Source organism: Manis pentadactyla, chromosome 12 (assembly GCF_030020395.1).
Source record: "Manis pentadactyla isolate mManPen7 chromosome 12, mManPen7.hap1, whole genome shotgun sequence".
Classification (NCBI taxonomy): domain Eukaryota; kingdom Metazoa; phylum Chordata; class Mammalia; order Pholidota; family Manidae; genus Manis; species Manis pentadactyla.
Window position 1 is genome coordinate 35,134,589 of NC_080030.1, and position 14,597 is coordinate 35,149,185.

The 14,597-nt window shown below is 50.7% G+C and overlaps 1 protein-coding gene across 8 annotated transcripts in view; it reads left to right on the plus strand.

Moving 5' to 3' along the window:
- The window catches only part of AGPAT4 (1-acylglycerol-3-phosphate O-acyltransferase 4), a 110,284-nt gene that overhangs the window by 68,884 nt on the left and 26,803 nt on the right, over positions 1-14,597 (plus strand). For 5 of the 8 annotated variants that reach the window (XR_008992713.1, XR_008992712.1, XR_008992714.1 and 2 more), the window contains exon 3: positions 12,981-13,150. The exons of the other annotated variants lie outside the window; for them this stretch is intronic. Coding sequence is in view for 2 of the 5 variants with exons in the window: in XM_036886687.2 (XP_036742582.2) it covers positions 12,981-13,150 (170 nt within the window). In the remaining 3 variants the exon portion in view is untranslated. The remainder of the gene's footprint in view (positions 1-12,980; positions 13,151-14,597) is intronic. 8 annotated transcript variants of the gene reach the window in all.

A 14,597-nucleotide genomic window follows, 5' to 3' on the forward strand; every position in this document is an offset into this window, starting at 1 on the left:
GAGGTATAAAAACTAGAATGCTGTTGACCAGCACACTTTTGCCCTGAATGCTGGTCTTCACATAAATCAGTCTGTTGAGGAAGACAGGGATGTTTCCAGCCTCAGTGGAGGGAACTGGGTGAAGGGACTGGGTGCTGTGACAGAGGTGTGCCCACCATGCGGACTGGCCTCGCTCCTGGAGGTGAGTGGGGCTTTCCTCCCAAAGGGCCCGCGTGCTTCAGGTTGATGTGTTTGTCAACAGTGCGTCCATTCCTTTAAATGAAGCTGGTGGCTGAGTCTTCGCCTGGAAACAGTTTGTTCTGTTTAACGTGACCTCTGCACATCTCTGCATGGTCCCTTGGTATTGTTCTTAGTTTCTACCTTGAGAAGACCCTCTTGTGCCCTATATCCAGGTTCTTTGGCAGAAACTCAGTGTTGAATGTGAGTTCTGCCCATGTAGGTATGTGTGTAACTTCCATTCAAGGATGGAGAGAGAGGTCTTCTGTCTTCAAGTGGGGCATTTGGACCTGAGGCCAAATGAGGTTCTAACATCTTTGTGCCTATGGGAAGGTAAATGCTTCCCACAGTGACCCTGGTCTTCATATTTCTTGACTTCAAGAAATCTTCCTCTCCATAAAACAATTTAGCAAGTAATTCTGGAGGGACCACCCCAACTGAGACCTTAGGAGGAGGTCTAAGCCTAAGCTTCCAGAAACCTCTGGATACTTAACACATTTTGGGCATAGCTCAGGAGGGTAAAAGAGATGGGAGGTACTTGTACATGCCCTCACTAAGGAGAAGGCACAGACCAGACCAGAAGTCAAGGGCATTCCCAACTTTGGAATCTGGGGTAGCTTTTCAAAGTTTTGAGGAGTCCTAGGATTTGAATCAGATAAACAGGTGCCGGGTGTGAAGGGTTGGAGGGAAGAGTGGGTAGGGGTCTACTGCCCTTGAGTGTCTGCTGTCTGCCGGACGCTCTGCTAAATGTTGATAAATCCATGTTTCACGTGGGGGTGACTGATCTCAGTTCTGGGAGAGTCTGGAAGTTGCCCACCCTCGTCCCCTGCAATGCGACTGGGCAGAGGAACAACTCAGGAAGTACTTGCTCTTTTGATTGAGGCCATAAAGGTCATTCACAGCCAATGACCCCAAAGAGCAGCTACCTAGCTTTTATTTCCCCTTGGTTCAGTAGGCACTGATGCAGACCCTCACCCCATCTGTGCGCTGGGCCTTGTCCCAACTTTAGGCCTCAGGACAATGGGTCAGGGGAAGATGAAGCCTCCCCAAGTCCCTCTGTTGAGAAGGGGTGAGCCTCACGGGGCATGGGAAATTGATGTGGTGATGAGGACACGGACTCATGGAAGATTTGTACACTTAATGCTCCTGTGCAGTGAGCAGAGGGAGAGCACAGAGGTGAATACTTTTATATGCAGGGATCCTTAGACCTTTTCATCTCTAATACATCTTCAAATTGTATTTTAATCTTCATCTCTCCCAGAAATTACAAAAATGGAAATCCATGTGTGGCCTTGGTCAGTATTTTCACATGGATATTTTCCTAAGATTTTCATCTTTGTTTCTCCTTGTTGGCCCTTGAGAAGCAGTCACAAATGCTCCAGTCAGGACTAAGGTGTTTTGGGGAATGAATACCATTGACCCTGGACTTACTACTCCCTGGACATATGATTCCATGGAAGAGGGAACTTGTTGACTTCCACTTTTTTATTATGAAACATTTAAGTATATATGAGTAAAGAGAATAGCAAAAGGATTCCCCATCTTCACAGCCTATAGATTTAACGTTACACATTTCATCATATTGGCGATTATTAAATTATCATTAATTGATTGACTGATGAAAATTTATAAAGTGAATCCCAGACATTGTATGTTGTGAAATACCACCCCAAATTATCCCAAGGCATGTTTTCTAAAGAATAGGGGCATCTTAAAAACAGAACCACAACATTGTTATCACAACTATCAAAATGCATATTTTCTTGGTATCATGTCATAGCAGCTAGACTGAGATTTCTCCAGTTATTTGCATGCTTTTCTTTTTAAACATTTGGAGTGTTTCAATCAGGACTTAAACAGGGTCCATACACTGCATTAGGTTGTTACATCTGTTAAGTCTTTCTTAACTTAGAACAGAGCCATCCCCTCTTTGCCCCATACCTTGGTCCCATGGAGGCCCCACACTGTGGCGGAGAGCGCTGCTCGGGCTGAGTTTCACCTGCTCCACCCTCCCTCCCTGGACAGGAAACTAGAAGTTAGACCCATCTGCCTGGATCAGGTTCAGCTGGGCCAGAGGGCATTCCGGGGTGGTGCCATACTGCCTCACTGCAGGCAGTGGGCCTCCCTGCAAGAAACACAGTGGGAGTCATTTTTAAAGAACAGAATCTGGGTGCTCACGGAGCTTGGGGTGAAAGGGTTATACCCAACTTTATTCCCGTGGTGGCAGGTCAATCACTGAAGCCCCACTCACTCAGAGCAAGTCTGCATGCAGCAAGCCGGTCTCTACCTCTGGGTCCCTCTGCCCGCACAGCCATCGTCTGGGCCTCTCTGCCTGCACATTTGTCCCACAAAGCCATGTCCTCTGTCCTCAGCGCTGTCGCCACTCCAACCTCTGCTCTGCTCTCCGGCAACCTTGAAGCCGTACTACCATATCACGCGCACACCACTGGGCGGAGCTCTTTATACAGAGTCAATAGCCACGCATTGCCCACACGTGCGTAGTGAGCCAGCCAGCCAGGGCCAGGTGAGAATCCTGACCATGGGGCCTTTCATTTTATCCACACCTGCTAATCCTGAGCTCTCGCTTCCTGCTTCCAGGCCAGGGAAGGTGGATGTCTCCTCTGGGGCCCCGCAGTGGTGGGACCTGAAGGGAGTTTTGAGAAGCCAAATGTCAGGAGCAGAGTGGTGGGCTGGGGGCTGGGTTCCAGAGCCTTCCTCTCCCTCCCCCACCTGAAGGTTTTGATTGAGTCAGGAAGCACAGAGCTCCCTCAGCTTTTATTCATCAGTCAAGGCAGTCGTATTTCCTGACATTTGCCTTTCTGGAAGCCCGACCCAGTAGTGGGAAGCAGAGTGGACTCCTCTTGCTGTAAAACTGCATTTCCACTCCTACGGTTTTGCTATGTTCACACCCTCAAAGCTTGCGGCACTTACACTGCCTGCTGGGGGTCCACTGCTGCCTCAGAGTCAGTCACCCAGTCCCTTCCCTGCTGGCCAGGATGTGCATTGGGGAGGGAGCAGCCCCCTTTCAGACACGTGCCTTCCAGGCCCCTCAGCGCCCCTCCTGCCACCTCAAGGCTTCAGGAGGGAGGGGACAATGTAGCAGTGTCGCCTAGCTAGGGCTTGAGCTCAAGTCCATCCCCTCCATCCCCTGCCAAGAGCAAAGCCTGCATAGGAACAGGCACCCAAGGAGGGCCCGGAGGGACAGGGCGCCACGCTGGTGAGAGGCGTGGGCTGGAGGTGCTGGTGGCTCCCAGCACACAAGCAGGGCTTCCCAGACTTTCTCCACTCCTGCCCAGGCTGAGGAGCCCCTTCAGGCATTGTTTTCTGAGCCAGCCCCATCAAGTGGCAATAACACAGATACACTGTGGGTCTGTCTGTTGACAGGCTTCATGCCTCAGCAACCTGGGTGTGACAGTGGACAATGCTTGGGTGACTGTGGGACCCATGGGGACTGAAATGTTACAATGCTGGGCCCCCAGTCGGGGTCATAAAGAGAGTCACTGAAAGTGGTGGTGGCAGAGAGGCTGAGGGTTGACTAGAAATCGTTCAGAATGAAATACAAGCAAGTGCTCACATCAGCAGATCACACTTAGCATCAGAAAGTTGGGAGGACCTGTGTATGTGGCCTCGCATCCGAGTTTTTGTGGAAATCTGGGCATAAATTGAGCCTGGAAGAATGGGTAAGGCATGGCAGGGAATTCAGAAGTGGTGGAAAGAGAAGAAGTGGTAAACATGGTCTGTGGGGCATGGCTGGCCAGGGAGGAACCCAACTCCAGCCACGTTTGGAGCTGCTTCAGGAAGGTTCTGAGCAGAGAGGAGGGGCGGCCCCACAGTGGACCCTAGAAGAGAGGTGGATGGGGACCCATACAAAGCTGGTCTTGGGTCAGAAATCCCAGACTCCATCCCACACCGCGCCGGGCCAGAGCCAGGACAAGCCTTTCTGATCACTCTGTCCCAGTGATTGTTCAGTGTCGTATTTACTCCAGTTTGTGCAGAAGGCCAAGAGAGGGCCGGTTGGGTGCATTAACTTGATGAATGAGCTCCAGGTGAAGGGTGTAGCCCAGGTCCAAGGCACGAGCTGCCATTTCTTCCCAGCCTCAGTGCAAGCACAACAGGGGGGAGGCCTGCTCCTCTGCATTCGGGGCCAAGGGAGAAACATCACCTCACTTACTTGAAACTTCAGAGCAGCATTTTTGCATTTTGGAGGACTTTGCGAGTGAGAGGTTCAATTTTCAACCTAAATTATTATCAGTTAGAAGTTAAATTATGAAGAACTATTATAAATAAATAATTCTATATACTTAGTTTAGAGATTATATATCATAATATATGTAATTATACAGTTATTAAAATTAGATAAAGTTAATTTTAAAAATACCATTCTCCTTTGCCACATCTCTCCCAAATCTCCAGATGTGGGGGATTCTGGCTGTCAATGTTTTTAAACAATGAACTCTGATGGACAGTCTGGATTCTGAGGTCTCTTCTGCAGGAACTTTGTTTCCCCTGTTAGAATTCTCTGCCCTTCTACCCAAGTGCACCGTGGGAGGAGAGAAGGTGGCCGTCCTGTGAGAGAGCAGGAACTCTGGTGGAAGGCTTGGCGGGAAGGAGGGGCCTTAAAGCCCCGTCTGCCTGGACCAGCAAAAGCTCTTGGCTGTAGGCCTGAGGTCTTGCTGGGGTTTCCCAGTGAGCACGTGGATTCCTGGGATGCAGGCCACAATGGAAGCAGCCCTTGCAGCTGCTTAACATCAACTATATCTGGAGAGAAGCCAGGACTAAGCACAGGGGTGGTTTGGGGGTGGCAAATGAGGACCTGCCCGGAAGTGGACACTCCGTGGGGCAGGTGAAGGTTGCTCCTTTCTTTCTGTCCCTTAATTATTTCTTGGGTTGTCACTGCTATGTTATCATTAGTAGTGCAGAAGAAAAACACTGTTCCACACCAGGCATGTGTTAAATGCTTTACATGCTCAGCATATTTACCTTCACAACCAGCCTTTGAGTTGGGGACCTTTTCTTAAGGCAGCTGGTCTCAGATTAGACACCATCTGCCCAAGGTCAAAGGTGGGATCCTTCCCCCTGCGGTTCCTCTCCTCCCCACCTGTCGTGTATCCATGGCTTTAGTGCCTTTGCAGCCTCAGGGAGTCCTCGTGGGCTCTCACGTCCCCTGTCTTGGTTCAGCCCCAGCACACCCGCTTCCTCACCACGGGGGTGCGGCCCGCTCCTTCCTCTGTGTTTCCGGGTCCTCGTCCGTAAAAGGGGCTGGACAGCGTGGCTCTCGCGGGTCGTTGTAAGCTGACTCAGTGAAGGTGGTGGTTGCCATTCTCTGCCTCTTCTCCTTCTTTACAAATAGGCAGTTGGTGCCTTTCGCCCTCCTCCCACATGTCCTTTTGTCCAACCTCTTCCTTTTTCCATCTGTGACTAAGCTGAACCACACGGTGGCCAATATGCCAACACTGAATCCGTATTTCAGACTGTGTGACCTGCTTTGGTCCTTCCACTGGCCCTGAGTCATTGGCAGCAGATTGGGATTTGGAGTGAAGGTTATTTCTAGTGCCCGCCCCCCCACCACCACACACACACACTCACTCCCTGGGACACATTTCCTCCAGTAACTGGGAATCACCCCCCAGGTGATTTGCAAAACAGGCGGCAGCAACTGGCCGCAGCAGGTGTGGCCACAGAGAGCAGAATCCGAGGTGGCTGAGCTGCTGGGAAAAAGCTGCCGGCTATCTCCAGCCACCTGCCCTCAGGCAGCAGCTGCAATAAAAATAAAGATTGCAGCATTTAGCTAAATGGAAATGTTAAAACGGGACAAAGTTTTTCAAAATTGCTATATTATACTGGAGAAACCTCGGCTACAGATCTTGTCTGTTACGAGTTTCTGACAGCCACGAAGGGCCCACTGGCCCAGTCCACACCTCTGCCAACTGGGCCCCTCCCGTGAGGCCCTGGAATTCACACGCAGGTTGAGGCTGCAGCTGCCGAGGGAACGTGATGAATTAGGCATCAGTTCACATCAGAGTCGTGGGGAGGGGATGAGGGAGGACAGGAGGTGCTGGTTTCGGGGGGAGGTGAGGAGGCCCTGGGAACCCAGGCGAATCCTGCGTGTTCCCTGCCTGTCCTCTGAAACTGGTGTGGGGCCCCTTTCCTCCTGGGTCCTATGATCTGTGTCATCTTCTGCTCTGAACAAATCCTGATGCTTCCATTTAGGCTTATTCTGATGTCAGAATAAAATGGTCTGAGGATGAGGGTGGGACACACACAAAACAAGGTTTCAGCCCCAGTTGGGTTAATGGTCTGGGAGTGCTCAGGAGGCCAGAGACAGATGCCAGAAGGGAGCCGAAGACAGAACCTGGATAAAACGTGTCTTGAAGTCCCTGTGCCCACTTAGCCTGGTGTGTGTCCCACCATCTGGCCAGCATGGTAAGGAAGCTGAGAGGGGCTCAGGGCCCACATGGGGCTCTTGACTGGGCCGCAGCCATGCCAGTGGCAGTCCCTGGGGTCACAGGGCCTGCACTGTCCCCACAGCATCTCAGCTGCTGCAGAGACCAGAGGAGACTGTGGTGAGTCCCTGTAAGGGGTAATTGCAAGGACAGAAGCCCAGGGCTCTTGGTCGGGGGATGGGGGCAATTTTCTGAGGGACTGGAAGAAGAGAGAAGGATGACCCCCCCCCCAGGCCCCTTGCTGGTCAGGAAACAAAGTTCTTTCATCACCACCAGTGGAGTCTGGCGCTAAGGGAACAAGACTTACTCAACAGCAGGCTTGGGAAGAGCAGGAGGGAGGCAGCTGGGGTCTAAGGAAGCTGGGGGGCAGCTGTGACCTGTGTGTGACCCCGCAGCCATCTTTCATCACGTGGGGACCCACTCACCACCCACTTCCCAGGAGAGGCCACCTGGCCAGTTCCCGGCCAGGGGCACAGGCCCACCCGGGCCCCAGCTCCGCCCCACCGCAGGCTCCTGGGCAGAAGCGGGGCCCAGGGGATCCCATGCTGTTAGTGGGGGGCTTTCGTGGCTGCTGCCCCTCTTAAAGGACTGAGCAAGAAGGAAGGTGCAGGAACACCTAAACGCTCTGTTAGTGAGGCGCTCCCGGGGCGGCGCTGAGGGGTGAGGGCTTCTCCACACTCGGGGGCTTCCTGTGGTTCCTCCCCTGGCCTTGTCTGTTTCGTGGGCAGCAGGGCCACCAGGCCCCGTGGATGACTCAGCCTCAGGGTGGGAATCTCCTCGGCTCCCTGAACAGTCGCTGCACAGCAGGACCAGGCCTGGGAAGCCAGAGCGTGAGTCAGCAGAACATCTGCGTCCCCCGGGGGCCTGACCTTGGAGATGTCAGGGGCCAGGCGCCTTCCCAGTGGTCTCGCTGGGCAGGCCTCGGCAGTCCTGTGTCCTGGCGCCTGCCTACAGCCTGTGCTGCGCCTGGGCTCAGCCCGCGTCGGGCTGCACTGAACGGACGTGTCCACAGCGGGCCTCGCGCTTGCTCACCCTGGAGGCCCGGATGCTACCGCGGGTTACGGCGGTCTTCCCTGTCCTGCAGGACACCGGGGGCTGGCGAATCGCCGGGTTCACCGGCCCAGTTCCCTCCCTCCCGGTCTCTCCGCTGAGCCCCTCGCAGGACAGGTCACAGAAGCCTCAGGGCTCTCCGGTTGTCAGAAGGAGCCCCTGCCCTGTCTCCCTTCTTCTGCTCCAATTTTGATTTGATATGTTGTTTTAATTCCTGGCTGTACTATTTTCAATTAGCTGCTCAACTAGTGGTCCCAGTTCTTATTTGGTAAAAGCTTCAATTGCTTTTTTTCTAGTTGCTTAATGTGGGTTAGCCTGGTACACAAACAAGAAGGTAAATGCTTTGGGGCAAAGACTTTTATCTTTGCTGGTAGCATTTGGGGGTGACTCCTGGTCCAGTAACTGCTAGCTGATCGGACTGAAATCTGAAACTCTTGACAAGTGGTTTTCCCCCTAAATAACAGAAGGACTCTGTTTTCTCCTGGGCCTCCTTGGCCCCACTCGCCTGCGCATAGTACCCCCCCAACAGGATGTGGCAACTTTCCAAGCTAAATTACAGGCTCCAAAGAATGTGTCCTTTAAAAGGAAAAGATACTGCCATTCCACAGAGGGAGAGGGTTGGAGCAATTCGGAGATCTGCCACCCCCCAGGGCAGGTGGTTACCGTGGGCCGGACAGGCTGAAACATGTTCATTTGGAGAGCCCAGAGCATGAGGGCTGAGAGTTTGCAGGCCCTGAGCCCTGGGCAGTTGTACAGTCCTGACATTGATTTGAGGTGGTACATGAAGAGCAGATGCCCCACCTTGGGTGGGAGCAGCTCCATTCAGCAGATGTTTGTCCATATGAAAGGTGGCCTGGCTGGCAGTCAGAGATGGCCTGAGCCAAGCCCAGGACTATGGCATTGAGGGGCCACACAGGAGGGTAAACAAAACTTCCATTCGGGGAGAGATTTGTATGTTGCACGCCGTTATTTGTAAAGGAACACCCAACTAAAACATCAGCCAGCAAGTCACTCAGCTAAAGGCATAAGCTTTTTGAGCCCTTGCCCTGTGTTGGATGTTGGGGCAAGGATGAGCGTGAGTCAAAGATGAGACTAGTGCCACCTGGAGGCGGTCAGCAGGGAGCTGATGAGAAGTACTCTGCCCAGACATCCAGGGGAAGGACATACCTGGTCCCAGCCTTCAAAGTGTTGGTCCAGACAGTAGGAGGGAAGACCTTCTCCCACACTGTTGATTCAAACATAGATTGATAGGATCTTTAAGGAAAATAATTTGGAAATATGCATAACATATTAAAATATGCATATTCTTCAATCCATAATTCCACTTTAGATATACCTATGTTGGAGAAATACTTTCACAAATGTTTTTTTATTTTCATGCATCTTTAAGGATGTGTATTGCAGTATTTGTAACAATGAAAAACAAGGGGAAAATGCCAATCAGTGGCAGAATGGCTAAATAAATCATGACACACGATTGCATCTATTGTGTTACCCTTTATGAAATTGCCATCCTGGGCTATTTTTTACCTAAAAATGGCAATTTCATACCTTCAAAAAAAATGAGAGCCTCTGTTTCTTCATCTTCAAGATGAGGATAACAATAATATCTCCCAGTCTCACTGGGTTAATGTGACGATTTAATGCCATCCCACACAGAAAGTCCTTGGAACTGTGCCCAGCACAAGACCAGAGCCCAGTAAATATGTGTTAATATCACTGTGTATATGTACTAACATGAAGGATGCAAATATACCTTGGGGAAAATAACTGTAGTATATGTTTAGAAAGATTGATAAAGGATGGACTCATTTGTGGGGAGGAAGATGTTTGTGCATATGTGTATCTGTCCATCTGTGTGTGTGTGTGTGTGTGTGTGTGTGTGTGTAAATACCTAGAAACAGGACTAGAAGGCTACCCTCCAAACAGTTCCTAATAGTTAGCCCTGGAGAAGGAATGGGATTGGGGGCGGAGGAGGATGCACCTCACCAGGGTCCAGCCAGAGAAGCAGAGCCCCTGGTAGATGGGTGGCCCCTGTAAAGGGACTGGTCACAGGGACTGGTCCTTATCCAACTGTGGGACTGGTCTGGCTGCCTCTGTTGTCTCTGCAGCTCTGGCTGGAGCTTGCAGTCTCAGGGCAGGCAGTTAGGAAGGGGTGATAGATGTAAAGTGAGGAAGATCAGGAGGTTGGAACTCCTGAACATCATCTGCAACCCCACAAGGACAGACTGAGACCCCCTTCAGTTCCTACTCATCTGGCATCAGTGGAGGAAGGGCCCTTCATCAGGGAGCAGCCACACACGCCTGGCCCAGGAGTCAGGGAAACTGAGGGGCTGGGGGTGGGGGGAGCAGTCGCAGGACCCTTTGCTGCTTCACACTGAGGAGGTGAGTATCAGCAGATCGGTAACAATATGTGTGAGCTACAAAATGGTGTGGCGGCCTTCCACCTGCCAACCTCCCAGGCGTGTCCCTTGTGACCGCCCCCCCCCCCCCAAACTGGAAACAAGCAAGAAAGGGGATTCTGGGGAATGGAGCCCAGCCCAGCCTACCTGACACATTACAAAGCCATCAGAGGAATTTCACATTTTCCTCTCTATATTTCTGGATTGGTTGAATTCTTTTACAATGGGACTTTATAGTTGTTTTATTCTGAATAAAATAAAGCTGAAAGCCTTTGGTGAAAAAGAAAGGGGAAGGAAAACTCTCCTAAGCAGTGGGATTGAAAATTCAGCTGTCTGGCTAACAGCCTGTTTAGAGCCTGTTTTCCCACTGTCCCCTGCCTGGTCCAGCCACCTTCCCTCACACCGGGCTACTGCAGTCGCCCCCTCCCCAGCCTGCTTCTGCAACTCTTCCAAACTTCTTACTTCAGCCACGGTGATCTTTTTAAAATGCAGATCTGATGCTGCTATGTTCCTATTTAAAAATGCTCCAGTGACTTCTCATTGCTTTTATTATGAAATCATAAGTCATAACTCCTTACCCCAATCCAGAAGTGGCTGTGACACTCATCTGTCTCTGTCTCTCTCTGTCCACATCCCTTCCCTCTCCTGTCCAGTGGTCACAGAGCCTCGTGTGCTACAAAATCACCATGGATATAATGGTAAGAAAAGACTGGCTACTTCCTGATGACCTACTACGTGCAACATTACCCTAGTTGCCTTGAATACATAGTACGATTTAATACATACAGCGCCTCTAAAAGCCTTTCCTATCCCTATTTTACAAGCAAGGACACAGGCTTAGGGGACATGGAGAACTATGCTAAGTCTCATGACCAGTGGTGGCACCACCAGGATCGGAGCTTGGGTGTGTGTGATCCCAAATCCATCAGCACAATATTCAGCAACCACCCGGCATAAACAAGCCTTTCCTTCCTCTGGCGCCACCCTGTGGGCATGACTGCCTTTGCTCCGGGTGGTGGCTGGGATTGAGGGGCACACATCTGACCCATGTGTGTGGAGTCACATCTCCAGTACCTCACACTGAGCTTGCACACAACAGATTACCACCGTGCATGTTGAAAACATTAATGTGCAGCTCTGTGCTGGGATCTGGAGGCCAGGCTAGGGTTATGGGACTTGACCATGCAGCCCTTGCCCCATGGGGCTCATGCTCCGTAACTGGGGAGATCACTGCCAGCTGGGATCAGCGTCTGAAGGGTGCTGGGCAGGTGGGACCTGGAGGCACAGCCTGGCCTCGGGAGAGCAGAAGGGCCCAGAGGCATTCAGGAGGTATTTGCCAAATGACGGCGGGGTGTGGCTGACTCCCCTGCAGTTACCCACACCACAGCCATCCCAGGATAGATGGGCCATGCCACCCACTCCCCCACATTGCTTGGAAGAAATCAGTGCAGCAATAGAAACTGCTTTCTACCCCGTGGTAATGAACTATCCCTTTGTCCTGGCCGGTGGGGACACATGGCTGCGCTCCAGCCCCTCATACTCTCCCTGAACCCTTGTCTTTGTTCCCCAACTTGCCACTTCTTGGTTGTGCCAATGTCACCGCCAGTGGGATAACTAACTGGGGGCTTGGCATATACTCAACTCCTACAAATAGGAGACATTTTCATCATCAAGTAAGGGGAGTGTTTGCTTCGTTTGTAATATCCTTGGACACTGAAGTCCTGGATTCACCAGGAACTTACTATATACTATGCATGTAGTATGTGCCTACTGTGTGTTAGACACTCTAGTCCTCACAAAACCCTGTGAAGCACCCCATCCTAAAGATTAGGACACTGAGGCGCTGTGAGGTTCACTTGTCCAACATCCCACAGTGCCACTGCTTGGAAACTAAACTGTAATATCTTCTACAGAATTCTGGTGCCAAAGTTCCAAACATCAGTCTCCAGCCCCAAGGAGAAAGGTTCCCAAGGGCAGCCACTTGGGCCTCTAAAACATAAGGCTTGGCTGGCATCAAGACCACACCTGCTTGTGTGTGTGTGCAGTGGATGGGTGATGACTGAGTGACTGGGACCCTGAAGAATGTGTCCCCCACTAACTGGTAATGAACAAGAGGGACTTCACACTCCCACTCACCCACCTGCGGGCCACCTACAGCTTTCAGATTTCATGGCAAGGCTGCTAGAGAGCTTACAGTTTCAATTTCCACCACATAGGTTTCTCCTGAGCTCTCCAGTTGGAAACTGGTCACCTGGATTAAAGGTGTCACCGAAGGATAAAGTCAAATGGGTCATTTTTGCCTGAAAAAAGGACCTTTTCTATTTTCATAAGCTCCTACAAAGAATGTATTAGTAGTTTCATTCAGGCCTCTGGTGTAATGCCCTTTGGGTGATGGTATTTCTGCTGCTTCACACCAGGCTCTTCGTGATTCCTGGTGCACTCAAGTGTCACACATGGGACAGGAAAACAGGGTTTATGTGCTTTGATGGAGTTGATAAGTATCCCAATTAGTCATTTCCCAGGATCTCACGTGTTCTGTGCACCATCTCTCGCTGCCTTTCAGAGCTCTGCACACACAGTGCAGGAATTCCTGACGGATTCAGGCTTTCTGATTTACTTTTCCTCAGGATACTTAATCAAGGAATGCAGGTCATTTGCCTTCTCAAAGCTTCCTCTCCTTCCCTGGACACTGTTGTGGAGTCTTCTTATTTGTCCTTCTCCTTCCCAAACCTTTCAAGGACGGGGTCTGGACTGGGATGATCCGGAATTTGAGCCCTAGTCGCTGCTCTCTGCCCCAGCCCCACAGCAGAGTGGAGCTGGGCCGTGAAGGATGCGTGAGTAAACGTCTGTCTGTTGTGGTTTGTTCCAGAGCTGGTGATGCTGCTGGAGTGGTGGTCCGGCACGGAGTGCGTCATCCACACAGACCCCCGGGCCTACCCCAAGTACGGGAAGGAAAATGCCATCGTGGTTCTGAACCACAAGTTTGAGATTGACTTTCTCTGTGGTTGGAGTCTGGCTGAGCGCTTTGGGGTTTTAGGGGTAAGTTGTATGCGCGTTTGCCCCCCTCAAACATTTCTCGTGTTCACACCGTAACTTGCCTTTTTCTCTTGATCACTCAGGATTTTGGCAACACAAATGGAGTTTCCACTTAATGAAATGTTCTTAACTAGCTGCCCTTCATTCCTGCTTGGAATCAAGTGAACATCTGCTTATGAGCAAAAATAAAATTCAGCAATTATTATGTGATAGGCATTTTGCATAAATGCGCTTATTTAACCCTTAGGGAAACATAAATTAATGAGTGGATAATATACACCCTCCGTTTTTAAAAAAGTAAGTGGTAAGAGAGTTTAAATAATCTGCTCAGAGTCACACAGCTCCTAGGTAGATTTGGATGGAACTCCTCTAGCTTGATGCCATCTCAGATTCTCACCTCTCTGCTCTCCTGCTTCCCGAGCGACGGGCAGCACACCCTCTGAATTTTCATCTTCATAGGCCTAAGAATATTGAATCTCTAAGTGACAGAGTTTGAGCTGCAGAATTCAGAATAAATATGGAATTCTGTTTTCCTCCAACTCATTTGACTTCTTACATGCTTTAGGGACAAGGTGTCCTCAATTGATTTTTGTCACCTTTAGAAATGTTTCAAAACATCCAGGTGTGTAATGGTTGCACCTAGATCAGATAACCGAATTAAGTCATCAGCGGTGCTGAGGTTCTAGCAGAAATTATGATGTGTGTTGGCCCGGGACTAGCAAAGGCTGGGACCGCTTGCACTAGAATGGGGGGCATGTTTTGCACCTGGGAACAAGCCCCCCAGATAGACCGGGGGCTGCTCACGTCACATTGCTTTTGGTAGCAAGGTAAACAAAATCCTAGAGTTCAGGATATGGAGGATGGAAGGCCATGGAGAGTTCATGAGACGACAAGAGTCCCTGCGTCTGGTTGCGTGGGGGAGGGGGGGCGGGCCTTGATGGCAAAGTCCCCGATGAGCTGGGGGGGTGGGGGGATGTCTAGAGGCCCCAACACTCTGGGGTTTGTTTCCCTCTGCCTGTTGTGTTAAGACTAATAGCCTTGGGACATGTTTTGTATGGGCTTTTAGCATTTACGCATTTTTAATTTGGGGGCAAAAGGAGAGAGAAGAAAATGTGCTTAGAAACAAGCCACACTAGGGTCTTTAGGGCAACTGCTCCCCAAATTGTGCAGTTCAACTAGCAAAAGACAACCGAGGTCCGGAGCAGTTTTTCAAGAGATAGAAACAGTGTTAAACCACTGCAGCTACCCTGAGACTTCCAGAAAACTGGATGGCCTGGGGGTGAGCGCGCTGGAAGGATTTCTAGGAGAATGACAGGCCCTGGCCACGACTTTTTTCTTTTGTGTTTTCCTGTTTAGTCTTCCAGTACTGACTCATCTATCGTGTGTGTGTGTGTGTGAGTTCACATATATTTTCACAAATTAGACCAAAAGTTCCAGACCAATCTGTCCC